The sequence below is a fragment of the Pipistrellus hanaki genome (assembly GCF_964339955.1).
Source record: "Pipistrellus hanaki genome assembly, chromosome: 2".
Lineage (NCBI taxonomy): Eukaryota > Metazoa > Chordata > Mammalia > Chiroptera > Vespertilionidae > Pipistrellus > Pipistrellus hanaki.
In genome coordinates, this window is record NC_140504.1 from 146532145 (window position 1) to 146559630 (window position 27486).

Here is a 27486-nt window from a genome sequence, read left to right on the forward strand (position 1 = left end):
AAGACTTACCTTTATAAAAGCACAGCCAATACCATTATCTGTAATGGTGAGACCAAGCGAATCCTCAGATTTATACACATTCACTTCTTTTTTTATTCCTTTCACGTGGGCAAATATGAAATCTTCAAGACCTATTTGTGATCCTAAGAGTTTTTCCATGTCAACTTTAGGTGTGTTTAAAGTGCAATATAAGATCTGCAAGAAATAAAAAAACAAGTTAGGTCAGTTTCCATCAGGAAAACATTCTGGTCATTCATTTACTTAATAAATATTTGAATGAAATAGTCTTGATTTATGACATAAGAGGTTAGTTACATCAATAAAGTACAGGATAGGAAATACTGTCAGTGGCGTGGTCAGGTGCTAGAATTTCAGGGGAACACTTTGTAGGGTATGGGATTGTCTAACTACACTGCTGTATACCTGAAATTAATACAAAATAACACTAAGTGTAAATGGTAATTTTAAAAAGGCAATTTAAAAAAAGGTTATATCAACAATATTAGTTACTTTTGATTGTTTCCCATAAACCAGGCTCTGTGCTAGACAAGTTACATCCATTATCTGATTTAACACTCATAATAACTTTATAAATATATTATCATCTCCACATTACAGATGAGGAAATTGAGTCTTAGTGAGAGTAAATAATTTGCCTTAGGTCACTAAGCCAGTACTTGTCAATCAAGATTCAGTTCAGGTCTTGCCAATTTCCAAGTGGTTTAATCTTCTGTCACCTCCCATTTACAGTGCTGAAATCAAAGACTGTGTTCCCAAAGGTCAGGTCATGCTCTCTATGCCACAATGAAAATACATGCAAAGCCGAAACCGGTTTGGCTCAGTGAATAGAGCATCGGCCTGCCGACTGAAAGGTCCCAGGTTTGATTCCAGTCAAGGGCATGTACCTTGGTTGCGGGCATATCCCCAGTAGGGGGTGTGCAAGAGGCAGCTGATCGATGATTCTCTCTCATCGATGTTTCTAACTCTCTATCCCTCTCCTTTCCTCTCTGTAAAAAAATCAATAAAATATATTAAAAAATAAAAAAAAAATACATGCAAGACTGTTTTTAAAAACTGGTAAAAAAAATTTTTTTTAATGAGGAAAATTTTATTTTACATTACAGTGCTTGATAAAAGTAATTTAATTAGTGAATGAGGGGCTAAAATAAAAATGTCTAAAGCATGTCTAAAATGGACCTTAAAGATTAATCCAATTCCTTGATTTTAAAGAAGAGGAAACTGAATTCTATAGTGTGTAATGCAGCTTGCCAAATTCACATGATGGTAAAGACAGAATAAAAAACTAGAACACTGGAAAGTTGTGTGGAGATTTTAAAGGCACTACTTATGTTGATCAAGTTTTTTGTTTTTGTTTTTGTTTTTTTTAATATATTTTATTGATTTTGTACAGAGAGGAAGGGAGAGAGATAGAAAGCTAGAAACGTCGATGAGAGAGAGTCATCGATCAGCTGCCTCTTGCACACCCCTTACTGGGGATATACCTGCAACCAAGGTACATTCCCTTGACCAGAATAGAACCTGGGGCCCTTCAGTCCCCAAGCCGACGCTCTATCCATTGAGCCAAACCGGTCTCGGCATGTTGATCAAGTTTTTTATTTGACCTCATTTTCCTTCAAAAATAGGATTATTTTTACTGAAATCTGCAGTGCTATTTTGAAGTTTGTCAACCATCCTTTATGTAATTTGTGGGCCCACATATGAAACTATCGAAGAGGAAAAAGAGGATTGGCCTTGGTTTAGAAATAAGGTTTAACAATCATTCATTGAGTACCTTCAATGTACCAAACCGAAGAAGGACATTTTAACAGAACAGTTTTGTACCAAAATGGCTAAATGAAAAATGTTTTTAATTTTTAGAGAGGGACACGGACAGAGGGAAAGAAACATCAATGTGAGCACAACATGAATCGATCAGCTGCTTCCAGCACGCCCCCCACCAGGGATGGAGCCCACAACCTGGGCATATGCCCTAACCCTAAATTGAACTGGCAACCTCCTGATACATGAGATGATGCTCAACCCATTGAACCATACTGGCCAGGGCTTCACTTTTTTTAAATATATATTTTATTGATTTTTTTTACAGAGAGGAAGGGAGAGAGATAGAGAGTTAGAAACACCAATGAGAGAGAAACACCGATTCAGCTGCCTCCTGCACACTCCCTATTGGGGATGTGACCGCAACCAAGGTACATGCCCTTGACCGGAATCGAACCTGGGACCCTTCAGTCCGCAGGCTGACGCTCTATCCACTGAGCCAAACCTGTTAGGGCAGGGCTTAACTTTTTTAAGTAATACTTGCCACAAATATTGTCAGTCCTTTCATCCCTGAGCCTTGCTCCCACCTTCTCCCTATATTTCTAAGTTTCACACCATTTCCAATTCCCATTGGAACCTTGAGTCTTAACATATCCGTGAATCTCAGAAATGGTATAATTACTACTTATTAAAAGGCTTTTTAAGCCACATCAAAATGTATCTGAATAGAAACACTCTCCCTGCTATACAATTAAAAGTCCAGCGTGGTCTGCACAGCTCTGACCAAACCTCAGGGATGTGTGAAAGAAGCTAGTGATGAGGACAGAGCTACCAAATAAAAGCCTTCAAGAAAAATTACTGCCCCCGCCCTTTCCCCTGTTCATCCACATCTATGAGCTGTGCTAACTGTTGACCTTTAAATTTAACCCTTTCTGTTCTCATATATTTGACTTCAAAGTTAGTAAGTTTTTGCAAATATTCCCTACTGTAAAAATTGTATTTTTCACAGAGGGGAAAAAAAAAAAGTCATTCAAGACAAGAATGGTTCATATTTCTTATTTTAATGGAAAATCAATGGTTTAATTAGTCCACTAACAAAAATCATTAATAATGGGTGGGGGGTGAAAGAAGTATGCATAGAAAGCAGCTTTTCCTGACTTCCTTTCTCAAAAGGATGAGAAGTGAATAAGGAAATAAACCTAGTTTTTCTCCTTGTTCTTGTCCCGTGGATCTGTTCCTGGTAGTCATAGTGGGTCCAAAACACCAGTAATATAAAAGCACATTACCAGGTAGTCAGGAAATAAAACATTAAAACATACTAATAATATAACAGAGCTGGGGGAAGAGGGAGAGACCCAAATAGAAAATCTCACGCAAAATGAAATTCTAGTTTGTAAGCTGCTTCCTTTCTTTCCATTTTTCCATACGCTTCACTGCAGAGCAGCTAGATTTCCTGTAGGTATGCCCCTTTTCCATTGTGTTCTCTCCCCTGCAAAATCATGTTCCATTCCAGGTAGCCAGCAGTTGGCAGGCAAGGCATCATTTATTTTCTGGAGGAAGGAGTGGAGCCAGCTACATCCTCCATGGAAGGGAGCTCCACGGGGAGCCGTGTTGAATACCTGCAGGACCTAATGGTCCCTGGGAGGTGGAGTAAGGGCCAGCCCTCAGGAACAGCAGGTAAATAAAGCTCCATGGCTTCAGATCAGCTCTTCACGGGAGAATAACAACCTAACACTCACACAACCTCAATGCACAACTATCAGCAAGTCTATCTGTAAGTATATGATAAAGATCTAGAAATTCAAACACATCCTCTGTACCGTATTTTGAATAAAAAAAAAATAAGTACGTGAAACATCACGTTGTAAATGTTGCATTCAGCCTTAACCAGTTTGGCTCAGTGGATAGAGCATCGGGCTGATTGATGTTTCCCTCTCATTGGTGTTTCTAACTCTCTATCCCTCTCACTTCCTCTCTGTAAAAAATCTATAAAATATATTTTAAATAAAAATAAAAATAAATGCTGCATTCATCTATTCACCACTTGGGGCACCTGCCTTTGCCAGGTTCTGTGCTGCCCTCTGGATATAGCAAGAGGAGTATGACCATCCCCATATGCAAGAGGAGTATGACCATCCCCATAAGCAGATGCTCCACTGAGGTACCATGAGGCAACATGAGCCAGTTGTAACGTATTAAAATCCATGAATATTTAAACCAAAGGAAACTCAAATACATATTGAAACTTTCCTGCTTTCATTCATACATTTCCTTCCATCCAAAATCTGAAATCCCTGTCTGCCCACTCCATCCCGATGCCCTTGTCCATTGACACTGTTCAAATGTGACTGTCCGGTGGAATCAACCTTGTTTTCCATTTTTCTCACATCGTTTAAATCTCGTACCTCATGGCGGTGTCTGAGTCACCTTGCCTTGAAGTCCAGTTGCTGTAACACATATTTATCATTCTCACTCTGAGAGAGATGAGAACCTGGTCATCTTCCTCTCTGCTGGAATGTCTAACAGTGCCTCTCAGGTTATATCCCAATGCATTCACAGTACATATCCACTTATCTCACTGAATACAGCATACCTGTGTACTAGGTTGTATTGTCCTCATTTTGTAGATGAGAAAATTATTATTTTATACAATTAACACAGCTATAAATGCTTAACAGTAAAAGATTTTTTTAAAAAATAACAAGAAAAAATAGTGAACATTATCAATGTTCGTTTAAGAATATTTGCTTCCGGAGTATAAGTATACTAGATAATATGTAGTACTCTCAAGGCAAGGTGTCATATAAGGAAAAATATCTATTTATTAGATAAACCTTTCTGAGGTTTTTCATTAAAACTGGAATGCTTAACATCTTCTGGGGTATCTATATTTGCACCACCATCATTGCACATATTCATACTAGAGATGGAGTACTCATGACTGTTCAATTATCTAGAGCAGCAATGCCCAATAGAAGTGTAATGAAAGCCGCATAATTGTCAATGTTCTATCAATCACATTAACAAAAGTAAATAGATGAAATTAATATCATTTAATTTCCTCAATTATATAAAGCCATACACCAAAACATAATTTCAACATATAATAAATATTAAAATTGAGATACTTTTAAAATATTTTTTATTGATTTCAGAGAGAAAGGGAGAGAGAGAGAGAGAGAGAGAGAGAGAGAGAGAGAGAGAGAGAAACATCAATGATGAGAGAGAATCACTGGTAAGCTGCCTTCTGCACGTCCCCTACTGGGGATCAAGTCCACAACCAGGCATACGCCCTTGACCAAAATCGAACCCCTTCAGTCTGCAGACTAATGCTCTATCCACTGAGCCAAACCAGCTAGGGCAAGATAATTTCCCCTTTTTATTAGGTTTTTAAGATATGGTGGTTATTTACCCTTACACCTTACCCTCAGTTTGAATTGGCCACATTTAAAGTACTCATTATTCATATCTGACTAGCAGCTATTATATTGGGCAGGTCAGCTTTAGAATTTCATGTCTTTATCAATTTTGAACTTTGTATTTTTTCCATCTCCATATGTCTACACATGTCATTCCCTTAGCCTAAAATGTCATAGTTTAAACACAACTTCTAAACCAGTCTGTGTATGTAAAAAAAAAATTTCTCCATCCAATAAAGCCTAGCTAAAATACTACATTTTCTGTTATTATCACCATAGGCTAACGTTACTTCTTTGTCTTCTATATACCTATTAGACTTCATATACCTTTTATGAGACGTACATGCTCCTTTCTATAATTTTAGTATCTAAAGCGTTATCTTATTATCTTATTTGTCTTATTGTGTGCTTATCTACAGGAGAAATGGATTAATGGGAGGAGAAGTTGTTACCCGTTGGGGCCACATGATGGAGGGCCTTACACTGCTTTCATGCAGGATATCAATATCTATAGTATCCATTCCCCTTCCCCCTGATTTTGCTTTGGAAACCTCTCCTTCCCATGTTAAGCCACGTGGTAGCTTCGGTGACAGTGACCCCATCCTAAGTTCCACGGGAAATGAATCATGATTAGGTTTAAATCCAATAATGATTAATTCCGACTTTAATTTAGGCCAACCATATCCAAGAAAAAATCTGTTGAAGATTCTGGGGAAAGAATACTCTTTTCCATGGATACTATCAGAAAGGTCTCTCACTTCCTCTCTCCTCTTCCCCTTTCCCCCCTTCCTCCATCTCCCCCCTCACATGGAGTCCTAAACTACTGCAGCCATCGTTGCAATATTAAAAGAGTGAGCCTGGGGACAAAACCAGCACATGAAAGAAGGCAGAGCCTCTGGATCCAGTGTCTTACTTAAAGGGTGGACACTGAGAGTTGTCTACCCTTTTCCCCTCTTAGCATGATCTGCAGATACCTCCTATGTCTTGTAGAGGGAAATGATTCATGTCCTCTGTCTCAGGCATAAGACAAAAACTAGGCTAAGTGGTTATTTAGGAGTAGGCATGTGGCCCAATCTTGGCCAAAACAATATGGGAGGAAGACATCCAGGAAGCTTATGGAAAATATTTATTTTTTTACCAGGAAACAAACAGTAAAGGACATCTTCTTCTTCTCCCGGATGTTGCCTCATCTGTATATGGTCTATGGACTTCCAGCACTATCTTACTTACCAACTGAGCAAGACACCAATGCCAAGGAAGGCAAAGCAGAAATGGAGTAGGCCTAGGTTGCTGACACTGGGAGTTGATCTATTTTCCAACTCTGGAGACCACTCTGCCTTGCATAAAATGATGATTTTGTTTAAGCCACTTTGAATAAATAGTTTTGTGCTACTTGCAGCTGAAAACATCCTATATGTTATACAGTCCTATCCCAGAATGTTTAGTTACATGAGGCAATAATTTCACCAGCCCATTCTGGATTTTCTGTTGCTTTCAACTAAAAGATTCATGACTAATAGAATCATTATCCTTTGGATCCTCATAATTCTTCACAGTTTGCAAGTTCTTTCTACCTACTTTAAAAAGAAAACTGAGGTGCATGGTGAGTTGTGTTTCCTTTAATGCATTAAGATATTATGCAGCTATCTTAATTTCATATTCTATTCCCTCTATCAAAAATTTCAGGAACAAAAAAAAAGTGCCAATATTTTCAATATCAGCAAAATAAGTAGATCTCTAAAAAGGAGCTATGTCATCATTGTAATGATTGTTAAAAAAAAAAAAAAAAAAAAAAAAAAGCAAGAAAGAAAGGATTATAAAAGGAAAGAAAAAAGCACAATGAATTTAGAGGTAAGAGACCTGGATCTATATTTTTAAATATATATATTTTGTTGATTTCAGAGAGGAAGGGAAAAGGAGAGAGAGATAGAAACATCAATGATGAGAGAAAATCATTGATCGGCTGCCTTCTGCATGCCCCCTACTGGGGATTGAGCCTGCAACCCGGGTATGTGCCCTGACCAGATATCAAACCGTGACCTCCTTGTTCATAGGTCAATTCTCAACCACTGACCCACAATGGCTGGGAGTATACAAAAGTGCTTTTTAAACTAAAAAGCTCTATATGAAGGTTATTGTTATTATTCCTAGAATACAGGTGTTTCTTGAATAATATGCCTATGCTTAACAGCTTCTTAAATTGCATTGCTTTTCCTAAAGATAACAGATTTTGCTGCTTTTTCATGTCACAACCAGAATAAATTTAATTCCCCCCCTCCCCCATAAATTACATTATCCTTCAACTTTCTTTCGTTGTTGAAGGACAATTTATAGACAGTAATCTTCATGCCTCTATATGCCAATTGCTACTTTATAGTTCTTCTCACAGAGTTATGATTATTCATCCTTGAAACTCAATATGGCTAGGATGATAAAAGTCTGAGTTACAGTGTAGAGCCCATTAACATACCACAAACAGATTACAAATGTCTCAAAAACACATCAAAATTCATTTCTGCAACTGCAGGAAGTCCATTTTCAGCTTTCTTTTGTTTAATGCTTTCCTTAAACAGGAACTGGGTTGGCCCAAGATTCCACATGTTCCAAAAATCTCTGGAAGAAATTATGGGTTTGTGTAGTGGGCATTGTTTATATTACATTATTTGTGGATATGATTTTAAGTATAAGCAACTGGAACAGTTACCTCTCGTGGTTATCTAAAGCAGCAGTGTTACTAAATATTTTAATACTACTTTCCTACATCTCAATCTACCCCCAAGAACCTTGCTAACTTTTTACATTTCCTAAAATAAGCATTATGGAAATATCAGCCAATGTCATTATAGAAAACAAAGAAAAGGAAGTGCATAATAATAATAATAAACCTGGTAATTAACAAAGCCATACTTTCATCAGAAGTTAATACCACACCTTTATACCCAAGAAAACCACTTGAGTTATAGTTCCTTTGCTAATGACCAATATTTTTATCTGGGCTGTTTTTATTATCTAAGTCTTAAAGACTTTTTCTCAAAAAGAGAAGAGAAAAAAAATTTACCTTACCTCTGTCAGGTTAATTACCCTTAAAACAACAGGAATTACAAACTACCTGGAACTAAGAACAAAATCATTGTTGAGGCGGGGGGGGGGGGGGGGGGGCGAGATTACCCCTTTACACTGAATTCCTGAACAGAGGAAGTAGCTTTTAGCCAAGCTACAGCGGCAGACTTGTGTTACTCAAAACTCTTCCCTAAAACTCTGTGTGTCTTATCCAACATGAGTCCCAAAAAAAATATCTGGTAAATGTTTGAGTTCTAGAAGTATCAAGGAACTTCTAGAACTCGAACAATCCTTCAGTTACAGTCACAGGCTGGGGCACCGCTCATCCCTCTTAGCCGTACTTAGTGTACATACTGGCTCCCACTTCCAGTAAAGTCCTGTGGGAGTGAAGGAACTGGGGAGATAAAGTTCTAGAAGAATTTTTTTTTAATCAAAAGTAAGGTCAAAGAAACACTAATTGATTATTTATGTGTACCAGGTACTTTCACATATTATCTCATTCAATTTTTACAGCAATTCTGTGAGTGGCATTAGTATACCTTTTTTTTTTTTTTTTTTTTTTTTTTAATTAGAAAACAAAGGCTTAGAAGGGTAAGCTGGCTAGTGGTGAACTAGTAGTTGGAACAAATGTAACCGCAGCCCTGACGGTTCAACTCCAGGCTCTTTTCCTGGCAATTCTGCCTCTCTGCCACCCAACATCTGCATTCGGACACCTAAATTATTGATCACTTCCCAAAGCATCAGCTCAACTCATCCTGTGAGTCAGGTTAGAATCAGGCATTACTATGCCCTGTGTGCACAGGAGAAAACCAGCTCAGATCCGTCAGGTAATTTGTCTAGGGTCACATGGCGAGTCAATAACAGAGTCAAACCTGGAATTTGGACTTTTGGCCTTTTCTAATCAATAAGACTGTACCAGTGATGTAAAGATAGATTCAGCTTTGAATTTAACACCTCTAGAAGGCAGAGACTACACGGTTTTGGTTTTTTATCTAGATGGAGCTAAATACAGTGTTTATTTAGTAAACCACCCACTTCCTGAAAATGGTGACGACAGCTTACAAAAAGTATCTATGCATAATTGGACTTTAAAAGTCAAATGTGTTGGGTGGTTAATAAGTATAAAAATATTTTTAATATATATTTTATTGATTTTTTACAGAGAGGAAGGGAGAGAGATAGAAAGCTAGAAACGTCAATGAGAGAGAAACATCGACCAGCTGCCTCTTGCACACCCCCCACCAGGGATGCACTCACAACCAAGGTACATGCCCTTGACCAGAATTGAACCTGGGACCTTTCAGTCCGCAGACCGATGCTCTACCACTGAGCCAAACCGATTTCGGCAATAAGTATAAAAATATTAATAACATTACTTGATTTGATCTGTTTTAAATAATTGTTAAGTTATTTATTCCAGTTAAATCATTTTAATACTGAGAAGTTAAGGCCTGGCTGGTGTGGTTCAGTTGGTTGGAGCTTCATCCATATACCAAAAGTTTGCGGGTTTCATACCCAGTCAGGGCACATAAAAAAGGCAACCAACAATGTTCTCTCTCAAAAAGATGTTCCTCTCTCTCTTCCCCTCTCTCTAAAATCAATACGCATATCATCAGGTGAGGATTAAAGTATAAAAATAAAGCTTACTAGCTACAATAACTTATTTGTATTATAAACACAGACATTTAAAATTTCAGTGTAATACACATAATATTGTAAATTTCTAAGATTTGTTATTAAAAATACATTTTTTTTCATCCTACAGTGTCTTTGCCTTAACCTTATCAACAGTCACAGTCATCTAGAAATAAGTGCCACAGTTTAAGAAAGATATAAAATTGGCTCCAAGACAGAGATTTAGAAACCTGATACTGTATGCTCTATTTAGACCTTCACAAGGATATAGTACAAAGCCCTGCCTCGAACTGTGTAGAACTTTCTATAAATGATTCACTTCTAAATTAGCCGTGGGTCAGCAGTGGCCAGCCTTAAATAAAAGGTGAATCATCCTTTGTACTCTTCCTTCTCTGGTATCACTACTTTTATTCCCCCAGCATTTTTAATAAGCAAAATAATGTGACAAAAAGAATATATCCAAAAACAGGGGGTTGGGGAATAAAATTCACATTTTTTAATCTACCAAATGACCTCCCAGAGTAAGCAAAATAATTATTTTATTTTGTTAATGAAGTCTAATCAAAGCAACTATACATCAAAGAAAATCAAATTCTCCAATCAATTCTTGAAGCACAGAAAAGGTTAAAGGAATAGGGTATAGGATTCAGTCTTGCCTCTGTGGACATTGCACAGACACTAACCCAACAAGTAAGATAAATCCAATGGGTGTCGCTATAAATAGCATCCTCTTCCACAATATTCTTCCAGTCAGAGGAGTTATCTGAGCTCTGTCCCGGTCTAATAATGCTACAAGGTTACCTGACAACTTTAAAGACATCATAAATCCCTGCTATTGCCCTGGTCAGGTGCAGCCTCAAAGTTTCCGGCTTCCTAAACCACATCTTTTCTCAAAAGCCTCCTCTTGCTGGACACTTAGGAAGGAAGAAAACAGAAAGGGCAAGGAGAGACGGACACGGAGCCATTTCACATCTCCACGGAAACAACGAGAGCAACGCAGTAGGGCGGTTTGTGAAACATGATATGATTATCATTACTAGTAAAGAGACCTGTGGTCAAACGTTCCAAATAAATACACAAGTATAATTTTACCAAATAAATACACAAGTATAATTTATTTTAACATGGCCATTGGGTCCCCAAGGGCCCTTAAACACAATTTTAAAGTGTGACAGAATTCTCGGCACTGTTTTCGAATGAGCCCAGGAAGCGGACTTAGCCTTACAGTGAAATGTCTACAAAGCACGTGATATTTTACAACCGCCCAAATAAATCATGGAACACTGAAAAGGCAAGCATGGCGAGCCGCGCAGGTGTCAAGATGGAGTGACGGGGGAGAGTAGTCTATTTCTTACTATTTCCTAGAACAACATTTCTGACAATAGAGAGGAGCACTTAATGGGGGGAAAAACTGGGCCATGTGTGAAACTATAAACATCTTGAGAGAGAAAGACTGAAATTGATTTTTTTCTTCTAAAACTAGGACACCTGAAAGAACATGTACTGTAGAGTGACAGGGTGAGGGGTGACGAGGGAAAATGTACGACAGGGTTCCCTAGGTGAGAGGTGACACAGAGTTGAAGGAAGGAGGTGGAGGCTAGCTCACTGGCTACCATACACCCTTAAATTGTGCATTGGAAAATTTGAGAATCGTTAAAAAAAAAAATATGCCAATGGGCAGGGCCGGTGTGACACAGTGAGTTTAGCCCTAAATCTGGAGAGTGGGTGTGAAGATTCTCCTAGGCTCAGGGTCATCCCATTTTGAGCTATCTGCCACCCCAGGGATAGAGAGCTCCCAAGAATGAGGCCTGGAAGAGGTGGAGAGCTGCTACCGAAAATAGAATTCTGTCACAGAATCGGAGACACCCAGGCACAGCCCCGGTGGAACACTGTCACCTTTGCTTGGAGTTCCTACTGGCTCCCGCTCCCCACCCTGAGCCACTTCTTCCCACCCTCTGCGTGCCAACATTCCCGCCGTGCCAACCTGTGAGACTCCTGGGACCCGCAGGCAGAGGAGAGGGGAGGGGGACCCAGCAGTGTCAGGAGGCTTCCCGAAGAAGCTGGCAGGCTCCCCCAGGACTCCATCCCACCTCCCAGGAATGTGTCACCAGGCCAGAGCCAGGACAAGGAGTACCAGAGTCCCCTGGCTCCGGGCTCGGTGCTGACACTGCGCCCTCACTACCTGCTTCTATTTTTATGATCGCACTCTCCTCTCCCCACCTCATCCCTACATGCCTACAGTTCAAAACCGTCCTGACTGCCCAGGAAACTGGGCTTGTGTATTGTTGGCACTTAATTAACAAATGGATGATAAGCCTTCTCACATGTTTCTCCTTCCTCCTTTTTTAGTGGGCAATTTGGTTATCCTGAGGATGGCACAGGTCCCAGTGAGTTACCCCTTTCACTCTCTGAAGGGTCTGGGTTTGGAATGTAAATTATTCGGCCACCTATTTTGAATGCATCCTGTCTGATCAAATAGACATGTCCCCATTTCAGAGTGGTAAGATTAAGACAGCACGAGATTTTAAAATAAAAACACAGGATTTGGATGTTGAGAAAAAGGAATGGTGGAGTTTTTCTGTCCCTTAGCATCTAAGTAATCTTCCCCAAAAGTGAAAAATCAGTATCTGTGACTTGAACACAATTAAGATTCTAGGAGACTTAATAAGTGTGGGGAGAATTGAAAATGAGCTCTAAATGTTCAGTGGGGAAAAGAGAGTCAAATAATAGAATTAAGTGCTGAGATAAAGCATGTCTCAGCAATTTTCTATAGAAATTGGATACAAAGGAATAGGGGGCCTGATTGGGATGGCTTGACCTATGAACCAGGAGGTCATGGTTCGATTCCCGGGAAGAGAACAGGCCCATGTGGTGGGCTCAGTCTCCAGTGGGGGTAAGGAGGGGTGAAACGTGTGTGTGCAGGAGGCAGCTGATTGATGATTCTCTCTCATCATTGATGTCTCTTTCTCTCTCTCTCTCTCTCTCTCTCTCTCTCTCTCTCTCTCTCTCTCTCTCTTTCCTTTTCCCTTCCTCTCTGAAATCAATAAAAATATGTGTTTTTTTCTAAAAGAAATATAGGTTTTACTAAAGAGTTATTTTTGGATCAGGAGAAATAAGCACTGACAAATGCAATGCAAGACAATTCTGACTAAAGTGGAATACTTATTTCTCAAGTTTAATTGGGATCTTCCACTTTGTTGATGGAAATGGTTTATTAGGTTTGTCCTACAGTGTCCTGAAAAAGCCTCATCAGAAGAGTCCAGAAGTGTTACTATAAAATAGAACTCCACACTGAGAAAACTTAGTTTAAGGATCATATATAGAGATATAGTTTTAAATTTGTTTTCTTTATTTCCTGGGGCTAGGCAAAGGGTAGGAGAATGAAAATTATAGAGAGCTAGAAGAGAAAAATTATAAGAAAAAAGTGCAAATATATATAAATTGACCCCAAAAATGCAAATATATATAAATTGACCCCAAAAAAACGACATTTTTTTAGGAAAAGAAGGAAAGAGAAGTAACATTTATGGAACCATTGTTCTAGATATCTAACATGCAACTTCATTCGATTCTCACAACAATCCTATAATATATTATTTTTATATTTTCCCAGTCAGAAATTGAGGCAATATGGTGACACCTCCAGGATCAAACCCAGAGCATGCCACCCTATCCTAAAACCCACCTCCCCACTGGACTGACCTCAAAGCTTCTCCATATACCGCCCTGACTCTCTTATCTATCACAGGACCCAGTAAACCTGTAAAATTGTCACAAATTTTGAAACATCACAAATTTAACAAACCAACCACATGTTCCACTCTGTATAATTATAATCCTAGAATACTGATGCTAAAGCAAAACTATAAAACCAATAAGAGGTCTTTCTACATGTTTCCAAACCTTTCTCTTGCTTTCCCACTTTTTTCCCCTTACCTCCTAACTTCACAGTGTAGAGTAGGGGTGTCGAACTCAATCAGAGAAGGGGCCAAAATCTAAAATCCAGCCTAAATCGCGGGCCGAATGGTTTACTGAACAGTCATAAACTGACAATGTCATAAACTGACAGCGGAGTGCAGTGATGACAGCACGGTGCGGGCCACATTGCAAGGCCTGGCGGGCTGGATTTGGCCCGCGGGCCTTGTGTTTGACACATGTAGAGCAAGGACTTAACCCAGGCAACCAAGTATAAAGCAATATTGCTAGGGGCAGGGTGATACTGGCCTCTAATGAAATGTGGAAATTCTGTGGTGGCTTTTTTCTTGTTATGATGATTGTGTGACACCACTGGCATTTGGGAGAGACAAGTTCATATAAGAAGACTATATGAACTCAGATGTCCCACTCAGTGAAGAACTGTCGGGCATTACTCATGATTTTCAAATGTCCTACTACTAGAGAGTCATATTGGGAAAAGAAAATAAATGTATCCTATATAATAAAAGCCTAGCAACCGAAATGGTGGAATGACCAGGATGACCAGGGCCCCTCACCCCAGCTGGTTTCCCTGTAAGTTGCGTGGGAACCGAGAACAGATCCAATAGTACCCTCCCAGGGTAGCACAGAAGCTCTTACTCTGCTTAAATCCAAACTTATTCACTAGAAGTTAGGTATAAGCACCTGACTGCTACATTATGTCTTCTAAATAGATTTTTCCAAGTATTTGCATATTGAAATCCATATTTATTTCTAACATTAGAGGTAAGACATACATTAATTTTTTTAAATCATGTATATAGGTAAGTAATATTATTTAAAACTTTATTTCTTGATAGTAAAAGTGGTGCCATAAAATATTTGATGCCATGGCAAGTGTGGCTCAGTTGGTTGAGCATCATCTCATGCATGGAGAAGTTGGCAGTTCCATTCATGTTCAGGGCAAATGCCCCGGTTATGGGCCCGGGTTGTGGGCTTGATCCCCAGCAAGGGGTATGCAGTAGGCAACCGATCCTTAATGTTTCTCTCTCTCCCTCTCCTTTCCTTGCTCTCTAAAATCAATAAAAACATTTTTAAAATATTTATTAAAGGAAAACTTTTAGTCCAGTGAGGTTAAGAACCACTTAAGTAAAGAAAAGAACACAGGCTTTGGAGTCAGATAAACCTAAGATCAAAGTCGTCTCTTTGGACTTTGTGACTTGAGTAATTTCCTTTTGTTCTGAGATCCAGCTGCCTCCTCTATAGACTGCAATCAGTGATGGGGGTTCTGGTAAGAATTGCTCTTTCAGACAAGATCACACAGGTTACGGTCATGATGGTAGGTATTCAACAATAATTTATTTCTCTTCAATGCTCAAGATACACTTCTCTTCCCCCAATCATCTTCCAGAAAGTTAAGAAAGGATGGGGAAAGTGTAAAAGATATAGGAGGAGAAAGGGAGGGACAGGAATCACAACCAGCCCACACCCAGAACCAGCAGAAAGACCTCCTGTTGGTTTTACGCTTTTAGTGGGAAGGCTCAGGTGGTTACACTGGTTTCTGGCCCTGGGTCAGGGACAACATCGAGTTCATACCAATCACATAACCACTGCTCCATGGATGCCATAAACACGTATGTAAATTCTTCTAAGAATGGGACACAATTACCCCTTTCTCAACCTTGTCACATTGTGTCCCTTTAAGCCCCTTACAGTTAACACGGTAACTTAAGAACCTGTGACTTTCACAGACTGAGATGTAGGTCCTGGGTATTAGCCATTTAAAAAAAAAAAAAAAAAAAAAAAAAAAAAAAAAAAAGCCAGAACTGTTCTCAGGCATGTGATTTGATTATCTCCAGGGAGATGTTTATACAAAGCAAATATACTTTCTAAATGCTCGGATTCTTGAGCCTCTCAGCTGCCACTTATCGTGGGTCAGATAAGTTTCTAAAAAAAAAAAAACAAATATTCTATCATGGACCGGGTCAAAGGTCCCTTCCTGCCTTTCACTGATCCATAGAAGCCCCGGGACTTCCTTGGTATTAGTCACGCCCAAGCTCCAACTGCGCACCACACATTTCAAGCACCAAAGCCTCAGAAATCTCACCACGCCCAAGCAGCAGGGCTAGTTCCCAAGATAACTGAGAAAGGCCAGGCGGTTTTAGATCCCAATCCGGAGCATCCGTGACAGGCCTGGGTGGGCTTCCTCTTCTCTTTGTCTCCCTTGCTGTATCTAGCCCAAAGGGTTTCGTTAATCAGTGGCATCAATCTAAGTATATCAAGGAACACCTTTGTTTACCTCAGGTGACGGGGGCCTGTCCAAGAAGCAAAGAGCACAGAAAACCTTTTCAAGACTTAAAAACTAACTCATTGCCATTAAAGACACACACACTGGTGACTCTCTGAGACGCCACAAAGACCCCCGTGACTCTGCCATTCCCAGGTTTTCTCTTTCTTAGGCTCACTCCTTTGCTTCTGCTACTAACGACTGTGCAGAATGTGAATACAGTGTTCTCCGAATTGGGTTAAAAGAAAAGTGAGGGGAAGGCGGGAGTTATACTCACAGAGATATGCATGTTCCTTTACACATACATACCTACTTACACATTCATAGAGTATTTTCTGGAAGGGTGGTCCAGAAGGTGCCACAGCAAAGGTTTCTGGAGAAGAGAACTGGGGAACCATGGTAGTGGGTGACCCACTTGCTTTTCATTTTTACTATGTGCAGAGATTATTTTTTCAATTAACGTAAAAATTGGTTTTAACATCGTTTCGGATATAGCTCCATTGTGGACCTCTGCTTCACAGAGTAATTTCTTTCAGCAGCCTGCAGAAGCAAACCAAAACCTAAACCTACTGGTATAAATGCCCCAAGGTTAAGAAATCAAAATCTAAGGGCAAGTAGCCAACGAGGCTTTCCCAAACAATTCGACTGCTTAAGCTATGGCCAGTCAAATAATGTCCTTGCTTTGAGTCCACATCCTATATAATAAAGAGGAAATATGCTAATTGACCATCACTCCATCACAAAGATGGCTGCACCCACAGCTGAGGCCAAATTCCCATAAGGAGCCTTAATGAACAATAAGCAGGGATCTGAGGCTAGCCCTCCTCCACCCCCATGGGGCTTGACAGGGGACCTCAGGCCACGCCTCCCACCCTGGCATCAGGCTGAGGGACCTCAGGCCGCACCCCCCACTCCAGTGCCAGGCCAGGGGACCTGAGGCCAAGCACCCCGCCTGGTGGGGTTTGACGGGGGACCTCAAGGTGCACTTCCCATCCTGGTGCTGGGCTAGAGGACCTCAGGCTGCTCCCCCCGCCCTAGCACCAGGCCAGGGGACCTTAGGCTGCGCCCCCCACCAGATGGGGCTTGACAGGGGTCTTCAGGCCGCAACCCTCACCCTGGCACCAGGCTGGGGGACCTCAGATCACACCCCCTGCCTTGCTGGGCTTGACAGGGGACCTCAGGCCCCCACCCAGTGGGGCTTGATGAGGGGCCTCAAGGTGCACCCCCAGTGCTGGGTTGGGGGAACTCAGGCCATACCCCCACCCAATGGGACTTGACCAGGCAACCTGAGGCTGCACGCATGCTCCCCTTCCCCTCCCTTCTCCCCCCCACCCCCCAAGCTGGGCTGAGGGACCTGAGGTTGTGCCTCCCCTGCCTGGTGGGGCTTGACAGGGGACCTCAGGCCATGTCTCCCACCTGGCGGGGTTTGATGGAGGACCTCAAGACATGCCCCCTGTCCTGGCACGGAGCCAGGGGACCTGAGGCTACGCCCCCTGCCCAGCAGGGCTTGACAAGAGTGGGACTGGCCGGGTCTGGATCTAGCCCAATGCGGGAAGGGCAGCCAGGTCTGGGTCTCATGTGATTTTGAGGCACATGTGGGTGGGCAGGAACTTGACTCTGGGTCCCATGGTGAGCCCCAGACTCTGATAGAAGGAAGGTTTTCATATACATTTTACTAATTTTCTTTCATCTCTGACACTTCTATTATAGAGAAAGGGCAAATAGCAATATTAAATTATTTCCTCTAATTAATCCCCTTTTAATGTGCACTAATTTTGTGCACCAGGTCACTAGTCTTCTCTATAAAATCCTGGCCCCTAGCTTCTGTCTATGGAGTGTTCCTAACCACTTGTGGTTCGATGCTGCCCAAATTCTAATCAATTTTTGCTCAAAGTTATTTATATGCCTCAGATTATCTTTCAAATAGAATTAACAGGGAAAGAGTAGAAGAAAATTTTCCAGATAAAGGGAAGAACAATGCATAAAAGTCATAGGGAACTGAAAAAAGTTTCATGTTCTGGATAGGACATGGAAGATACCTGCCAAACCCCTAATTCAAGAAATCTTGCTCATGATCATGCCCAAGATCCTCTCCAACAGGACCCCTTTAACCACTATTTACCTGTCTTTGTACCACATGACCCTGCACACTAGACCAGAGATGAGGCCCTGACCCAGAGGCCCAAGAGTCCTGCCCCACCTGCACTGTCCCCTAACTCACCAACACAGAGACTCTCTCCTAGGGAGTTTGAATTTGACACAGAGTGAGGCACAAAAAAAAAGTGTAGAGAGGCAAAGAAACAAGAGAAGCAGAAGGATGATGCAATAAGAGCCTTAAATGTGCAAAGTCAAAAGGATGAGAGAATCAGTCAAGAACAGAGTAAGAAGCAGGGAGAGAGAGAGAGGCCAGGATGGAAGGTGAAGGTCACCTTGATGTGCTCTTGATTCTCCAGAGCCTAGAGCTACTGTTTTCACCTGGACAGCATGAATTATGTTCTAGATGTCCATGGCACCTGACTGCCCAAGCTTCCTTACTTCCCTGTAACCTAGTAATATAAACAATCAGGCATATACATACAATTGCCCAAGGTCACTTAAGTGTTCCCATCTCTTGCAATCTATAAGAGCCTTCCATGCCCTCTGGAGTGCCAGGAGCCAGTGAGGGAAGGGGGCAGCCCTAGGCTTACGAGGTAACAGGGGCTTTGGGAGTGGTCGGCATCTACCCACTTGGACATTTTCTAGAATTGTGTCCACACTGAAACTTGAAATATCCGGCACAAAAAATAACAGTCTTATTCAATTCTTTATAATGTATTTTTATTGATTTCAGAGAAGAAGGTAAAGAGAATGATAGAAACATCAATGATAAGAGAAAATCATTGATCGGCTGCCTCTTGCATGCTCCTACTGGAGATCAAGCCTAAAAACTGGGCATGAGCCCTGACCAGGAATCAAACCATGGCCTCCTGGTTTGGGTCAACACTCAACCACTGAGCCATACTGACCAGGTTTATCCATTTCTTATCTTCCTTTTAGCAATGAGGTTTTATAAGGCAATTGCTTAGATTACCATCCCAGTTCTCAAAATGAGTCATGTTTGGGTTTGTTTTGCTTTTTTGGGTTTGTTGCTTGAGTTTTTCATACAAAAATGAGGCTGATACTCATGAGGGAGAATAAGCATATGTAATGATTGTAATATATTTAGAATGTCTCAGATGACACTATGCAATTCCAGAAAATACCATTGTATCCAACTTAAACCAAACATTTATAAAGAAGACACGGTGAATAAATGGTTGATTATGTTTCTACTCTATACAACACAAGTCATTTCTTTTCTGAAAAACATTTGAGTTATTCTTGTTGCCTATTGAATAATCCTAATACATAAAAACCCAGAGTCTGTAATGACCAAACGGAAGCTCAACAGAACACTGTAAGTTAGTCCTGCAGTCAGTGCTGGGTTGCCAGCACTGACTGCCAAGGGGTCTGTGGATTAGCGCAGAGAGAGGCCCAAAGAGAGAGGCAGGCTCTGATCTCCAGCCTCTATGGCAGCTGTTGATCAGCCATTGCCTCTCTCTTTCTCTGGGGGCTTCACCAGCAGCCCTGCCTCTATTTCTCTCTGGGCTGCTGCTGGGGCTGCTGATCAGCCCCGCCTCTCTGATAAGACCCAGAGATAGGCCTGGAGAGGCTGATTGGCATACAAACCGACCAATCAAAGCCAAATCTGGATGAATTATGATGAGCCAATGGCTGCCTAGGAGGCAGAGCTTTTGACACTGACTGGCATAGAAACTGACCAATTAGAACCAAATTGGCTGGCAGGGGAGGGCAGTTAGGGGTGAAATCAGGCCAGCAGGGGAGGTCAGTTAGGGGAGATCAGGAAGGCAGAGGCAGTTAGAGATGATCAGGCTGGCAGGGGAGAGCAGTTAGGGGCAAGATCAGGCCAGCAGGGGAGGGCAGTTAGGGGCGATCAGGCAGGCAGAGAGGTTAGGGGCAATCAGGCAGACAGGCAGGTGAGCAGTTAGGAGCCATAAGTCCCAGATTGTGAGAGGGATGTCCGACTGCTGGTTTAGGCCAGATCCCTAAACCAGCAGTCAGAATCCCTGAAGGGGTCCCTGGTTGGAGAGGATGCAGGCTGGGCTGAGTGAACCCCTCCCTCCAGTCAGGAATAGGAGACATTGTTTGGCTGGAGGGGGTTATTTGTAAATGCTATGGTCTGAATGTTTGTATATGTCCAAAAAAATTTTTTTTCCAAAATATCAAAATCCTAACCCCCAAAGGGGATAATAGGTAGGGTCTTAGGCAGTTTCTAAGTCATGAGGGTACAGCCCTCATGAAAAGTGTTAGAGCTTTATCAGAGAGACCAGCCCCTCCCACTATGTGAGAACATAACAAGAAGGCACTGCTTATGGACCAGAAAGTGGGCCCTCACCAGGTGACCATGCTGGTATCATGAGCAATACTTTTTGTTGTATGTGATCTACCCAATTCATGGTATTATAAGTACTTGAGAGCCCTGAAGATTTTTTTTTTTTTTTGAGATACATATGATCAGAGCATCAAAATATTAAAATAGAGGATGGGTGGGGTCATGGAAACCATATTCAGATGCCTCTTTAGAAACCATCTTAATCCAGCAATGACAACTGTCAATGCCACCCAGCCAAGGACCATCAGGAATTCTCACCCCTAGTTTTCTTGAGACTTACAACAAGGGAGACAGCACACCAAGGGGAATTAGGAGGGGAGGGGCGCTTAGGAAGAGGGTGTTGGAAAGGACTTGGGCTTGTGTTAGGCGATTTGGGGCCAGGTCCAACGACAGGTGGGTTTGCTCTGGGTAAGGTACTGTCAGGAAATGAGTGCAATGGGGTCACCTGGTCATTTTTGTGGTCTGGACAACGCTCATGTTCCTATCTCTGTTTAAACATGATTGCAGAGTATTCTTATTTTTGTCTTGATCCATCAGAGTCAGAGTGGGCTTATCAGAGGGCAGTGTTCTGTGAAACCATTTATGTCAAACAGGAGATGTGCAAGACCAGCTCCCCGACATCAGGGGCTGCTTTTCTCCCTCTCGCACTCTTTCTACTCGGCATGTTGGGCTTCATTGTTCTCACAGCTCAATAGAAAAATTCACACTGAATTCCCAGTTCCTTCACTTTTGGTGTGTTTTTGTTATTTGTTTTTCCCTGGAGGCCAATATGCAAGCCCGTGACCCCCCTTTCCTCTGTTCTTCCCAGAATTCCTATTTATGAAGCAGAAAGCCACGGTTTCCCTTGCCAATGATCTGCCTTTTGGGAAATGATAAAGTCCGCAGAGCAGTTCATGTTCTCCAGAAGCGCCACATAAATACAGAAGATTGGCTTTCACGAGAGCTCAGTGCCAGTGAGCTGAGAAAAGGAAGCGGTTTCTGGGAAGCTTCACCAGGCAGCTCCCCAGACACTGTAGTTCATCTGGGAAGCAATTTTGCTTGCAAACGGAGCCTCCAAATTCATAATTTCTGGAATTTGTAGAGATGCATTCCACACAAATGCCTCTTACTTAAGCTTCCCAGTCTCCATTCTTCACCCTCCTACTGCTCCTTCCCCTTCAAGATACATGTGATGTTCCTTACTCCAACCCCCATCCCTGACTGGTCTCTTTCCTCACACCACAATATTAAAATATTAACACCAGCATAAGATACTGGTGTTGTAACCAGTATTAGAGCTTTGTGTTAAAGCTACAGGATTTTAAGTACGATATTTGTGAGGCTTCTTTTATGCGACAAATATTTCCTGAGCTCCAACTATGTTTCAGGCACAGTTCCAGGCCCTTGGGGCTACATCAGTAAACAAAATAGAAAAAAATTCTTGCCTTTATGGAGCTTGTATTCTAGTTCACAGGGTGAGGGAAGGCAATAAACAAAACAGATAAGTTAAATAAATATACATAGGATGTTAGTGTCCATGGAAGAACATTAGTGACGAAGGGAATAGGGGTGTTGTCATTTTAAATGGGATGATCAGTGCCAGCTGCACTGAGAAGGTGATATTGGAGCAGACTGCAAGGAAGAGCAATTGCAGGAAGAGGTTCAGGTGCGGCCCTTAAGCTCCAGAGTTCAAGGAATAGCCAGGAAACTAACAGAAGCAGAAGGAACAATGATGTTAGAGAGGGAACAGGGCCTGTAGCCCATCATTGGATTTTGGATTTTTGTTCTATGTTAAAATGGGGAGTTTCAAGCAGAGAGAGAAGATACAGAATGTATCTCATTGAAGATAGCAAATTTTAAATTTTAAATTTTGCTCTAAGAGAGAAATGGAATAATAGCATCAGGGATGGGAGCAGGTGACAAGAGAAGGTCTATTTTATTTTTCAGAGATATAACAGCATGTTTTTATGTTGAATATGGGGTTTGAAATGAAAATCACAATTCTTGCCTTTTCTGCTTCCCAAGTACACTGCTTTATTTGACTGCCTTTATGTATTGAGAAGGGGCTATATTTGCTTGATCCACTTATTCAATGAACTATTTAATATGACCAAGTTAAAGGAAATAAATAATTTCTGAAACATATAAAGAAACTTGAGTTTTCCCTTTCTGGACATGTAAAGTATCTAACTACAAAACTGATTTCTTAAACAGCTCTTTCAAATTCATTATCTTTTTCCTACAATCTTTTCCGTAGTAGAGAATTAAGAAAACATGTCATGGCACAAACTACTTGCTAAATAACTACAGTGGGCAATTATTCAAAATGCCCCTTCAATAAATTTTATGACTGTGGCTCAAGAATTTAATGATCAACTCACTTATATAACCTGAATATTTTTAAATGATATTAAACTTTAAAAAAAACAAAACTGCCCTGCATTAATGTTATGAGTTAACTATTCTTTTAGACAAGATTAGTTTACTTTCTCATTTAGTCCTTTAGAGAAAAAAAACCACAAAAACAATTTCAGCTATAAGGGATTTTTGCATAACTGCCCATCTGTTTCAAGGTAATGATCACAGACTGTACCCTGCAAGTGAGTCATAGGTTCTGTTAGCTTCTTCCTTCAGGGACCATGAATAGGTGATAAACCACAGTTGTCAGTTTCACAACAGCATCTTCTTGAGGCAATAAGCCTGAGGCTTTAATTGAAGAGACAATTTTTTTAAAAAAGAAGCTTTGCTGGTTTGTATTTGGAATTTGAGTACAGTGACCAAGAATCTCACAGTTGCTATGTAAGGGACTTGGAATCAGAAAACCTGGATTTGAATCTTGGCTCTGTCCCTGACTCTGGACAAGAATGCTCAAAGGCTCACTTAGCCCAACTGCAAAATGAAAAGAATCCTCTGCTACAGGGAGGATGGAACCATCACACTGAAGACTTACATACCAGCCATCATGGACTCCCGGTAAATTTGCCTGAATCAGCTTCACCAGACATCAGGTCAGCCACTTTTTCCCTGTTTTCCTCAGTAAAGAGCCCCTCATACAGAACTATTTATATCTCCATAGCCACCTCGCTAGAGAAAAGGTAGGACTTCTGAGTTAACCATGTATTCAACCTAGTAAGGGGGAAAATTTTTGTTTTGTCCCTGCTGACATCTCAAAGCTTTACAACTCTTGCAGAGGGAATAGGATGGGCAATGGGATCTCAGTGGTATTCGTTTTACTTTAATAAATGACTTCTGTTTCAAACTTATTGTGATATTTATGACCTACTATATTATAGTAGCCAATACTTTATCCTGGATATACTTAGCTCTTTTTAATCCAAATGGAAAACATGCATTAATGTTTGGTATATGCATAAACATACTAATATATTTGAGGTTATAAAAATTTATGAACTTTGATACAGCATATCAAAACCCCTTGTTTATATTATCTTGGAATTTTATCTTGCAAGTCAGTGCATTGAAAACTGAAAATATTGAACATGGAGCATGACTGTCAAGTGACGGCTGGGACACCATGGAAAACTTGGAAAGCAATATAGCAATATTACTTCATGGCATTTGGAGTCAGAGAAAAACCTGGGTTTAAATTCAGGCTCTGCCACTTACCATGTGTAATTTTGAAAAATGTTTGAGCCTCAAAACCTGTTTCTTCTTTGTGAAGCAAGGATATGAATAATACTTCTCAAGGATTAGGTGGATTGAATAAAATCTTGAGCTCAAAATAATGTCATCTTATGATGAGGAAGACTTAATGTAAAGTTATTAAATCTGGAGTCCCTGGGTACAGTTAAAGTATGCTAACAACTTCACTTAAGATCCAAATTTAAGTAACAGCCCAGTTTTGTTTTGATTTTTTTTGTGTGTGTGTGTGTGTGTGTATTTGTTGTTTGTTTGTTTGTTTGTTTTTTGGGGGGGGAGCAGCTAGCTACATGCCCTTGGCTAAGGCCCAATCACTTTGTGCTTCAGCCCTCTCATTTAACTGTTAGGCATTAATATGATTAGTTACAATTTGTTAAGCACTGACCATATTCCATGCAATTTGATGGGTTTTGTGGGGGAGAAAGGAACTTTCCTCTACCTTCATGGTTCTTTCAGCTGGCCTTTCAATCAAAGAGACAGGAGGCAGATTCACAAGAGAAAATAACCAAGTTTAATTACATAGGTACATATGGTTACCCCCTGTACATGAGAGGTTCAAAGACAGAAAGGGGAAATGAAGCGTGTGATATCCTGAGCTAAGGATCACCTTAGGGCTTCAGAGGGCAGGAAGGTCAATGCAGAAGGATAGAAGCAGATATTCAGTAACTAGAAGTTCACCCAGGGGTTACCCCCTGATACGATAAGCAAGGCCCCTATTCAAGTTCTTCTATAATAGGTAGTTAAGGGAGGGCAAAAGTTTCTCTTGAGGCAGAGGGGTTTTGGTTGTCTTTAGCTCAAAACAATCCTCAACTACCACAGAGGCACATCTTGGGGTGACTGGTTCTGAACCCCTGCAGTTTATATGTAAACTTCAGTCTTTATAATCACCCTTCATGGTAGATGTTCTGATCTCTATTGTGTAGATTGTATGGATGGCTGAAACTGAAGGACGGTACATCTGTGCAAGGCCACACAGCCAATAAGTGGTAGAGCCTGCCTCCACGGCCAGGCTTATCAGTCCCCCAGTCCTGTCCTTAGGGACCTGAGGAACTACCGGACACCAGCCGCTTCTAGAGAGGATCAAAGGACGTTATTCCAGTGAAAGTGCTTTTAAACTGAAACGTCCTATTACAAAGAAAACATCCTAGGCTATATCAATATCAATAATTCACATAGGTTTGTGATTTACCCCAGAGCCTGGGAACCCTGAAAGAACAAAAGGTTACACTTCAAGCTTTCTTTCATCTCCTCCTGGAATTTTGCCTTGACCTCAATTTCGCTGGAACAGACCTGATAAACAACATTCAAGAACAGATCTCCAAATGCCGCTCGCTCCGTGCCTCTTTAAGTCAGCCCCTGCTCTCGGGAGTCCAGGGCCACGAGATCTTGTGCTTTTCCTTGAAAGGTGGACCAACACTTTCTTGGACTAACGTCTCATACCTACCTGTGTAGTTCCCTCGGGCAAGCATCAGTGACGTGGTTGCATAATTGTTCACATAAACTAATGCTTTAGAAATCACACTGATACCGAACTCCAGCTCCTGGCACCAGGCAGTCCATCTACTAGGAATTAAGGCAAACTTCGGTCCGTTTTCAAGGATATAGTGTAAAATTTTAGAACTGATTTCCTCTAAAAATGTTAACTAATCCCAGGAGTAATGTATAACTCTGTTGCCCTCCTTTATTGGAAACTAGAGGCCCGATGCACAAAGATTCATGCAAGAATGAGCCTTCCTTCCCCTGGCTGTGGGCACTGCCTTTGTTCCTGCGGGAGCTGCCTTTCTGCCTTCCCATGCTGCTGAGGGGGGGGTGTGTGCAAAATGCCTGTGTCATCGCCATGGCTACGATGGAAGCATCCCACCCCACCCCTGGCAGCTAGGCACCTGCATTTGCAAATTAATCTTCCATCTTTGTTAGGTTAATTTGCATACTCACTCCTGATTGGCTGGTGGGCATCTCGAAGGTACGGTCAATTTGCATCTTTTTCTTTTATTAGTGTAGATCACATGTGTCAAACACAAGGCCCGCGGGCCAAATCCAGCCCGCCAGGCCTTGCAATGTGGCCCGCACCGCGCTGTCATCACTGCACTCCGCTGTCAGTTTATGACATTGTCAGTTTATGACTGTTCAGTAAGCCATTTGGCCCCTTCTCTGATTGAGTTCGACACCCCTAGTGTAGATAATAAGCTTATTGGAAATACCACCAAAGGGTTTCTGGTATTAGTGGCATGAGGGGCAAATTGGGTCAAAGTGGGGCCTGAGCTTGGTACCCCCTGAAAGGCACTTCCTTCTCCCCTCTCCTGGGAGATGCTCAGCCTGGCCCTCTCTCTCCTGAAGAGAAAGCAGGAGAGTCAAGTCCAGATAAAGTGGAGGCGCTCATTCGCACAGCTAGAACTCAAGTCTGGGAAGGCGCTCAGGGCCCGGTTTGTGTAAGGAAGAAAGGAAGGTCGCTGGTTTCCCAAAAGCCGGGATCTCCGAGCAGGGGAAATGCCTCTTTCTCAGGTCCTGGGACTCACCATTCCCCTTCCTGGCCAGACTCTCTCCCTTCCCCCGGGCGCTTCCCCAGGGCTCCCCGCCGCCTCGGAGGAGGCGCCCCAGCGCCCCAGCACCGGGCCAATTTCCGCCGGCGCCGCAGGTGGGAGCGGCGGGGAGCGGGCGAGGGCTGCGCCCGGGCACCCGGCCCTTACCTCGGAGGGCGAGATCTCAAACACGCCGGCGATCTTGGCGTAGAGCTCCCGGATGCTGGCGAAGTTCTCCACGCGGCCCGTGGCGCTGCCGTGCGCCAGCTGCGTGTAGAAGACCAGCCTGGCCGGGGCGGGCGGGGGTGCCGGGGCCTGGCCGCCCTCCGCGCCCGCCTGCTCGCCCTGCACCAGCGCGCAGGTGTCCTTGGCCTTGGCTTTCCTCTTCACCCGCAGCCCCAGGGGCATCTTGCCGGACCGCGGCGGGGGCCACCTGTGCTGCCGGCCGCCTGCTCCGGCCGGCGCCGCGGACTTTGCGCTCCGGCCCCGGGCTCCGCGCAGGTAGGAGCGGCGCCGGGCCAATGGCACAGGTGCTTCCGCCCCGCGGCGGCGGGCAGCGCCCCTTTCCCCACCCCGAGGAGAGGCCATCCGTCATCCCCTCATCAATCTGGAGAGAGGAAAAGTTAGACCCATTCTGGAATCTCATCTCCAGGTTTCTCCCCAACCCCTTCCGCCCCCTCTTTTTTAAATATATTTTATTGATTTTTTACAGAGAGGAAGGGAGAGAGAGTTAGAAACATGGATCAGCTGCCTCCTGCACACTCCCTACTAAGGATGTGCGGCAACACCAAGGTACGTGCC

The 27486-nt window shown here is 42.2% G+C and overlaps 1 protein-coding gene across 1 annotated transcript in view; it reads right to left on the reverse strand.

Moving 5' to 3' along the window:
- GIPC2 (GIPC PDZ domain containing family member 2) overlaps positions 1-27188 on the reverse strand; it is a 70502-nt gene extending 43314 nt beyond the window's left edge. Inside the window, exons 1-2 of the mRNA XM_084872189.1 lie at positions 26854-27188; positions 10-195 (exon numbers count right to left, since the gene is read on the reverse strand). Of these exons, the coding sequence (XP_084728315.1) occupies positions 10-195; positions 26854-27093 (426 nt within the window). The 5' untranslated portion in view covers positions 27094-27188. The remainder of the gene's footprint in view (positions 1-9; positions 196-26853) is intronic.
- Positions 27189-27486: the final 298 nt, after the last annotated feature.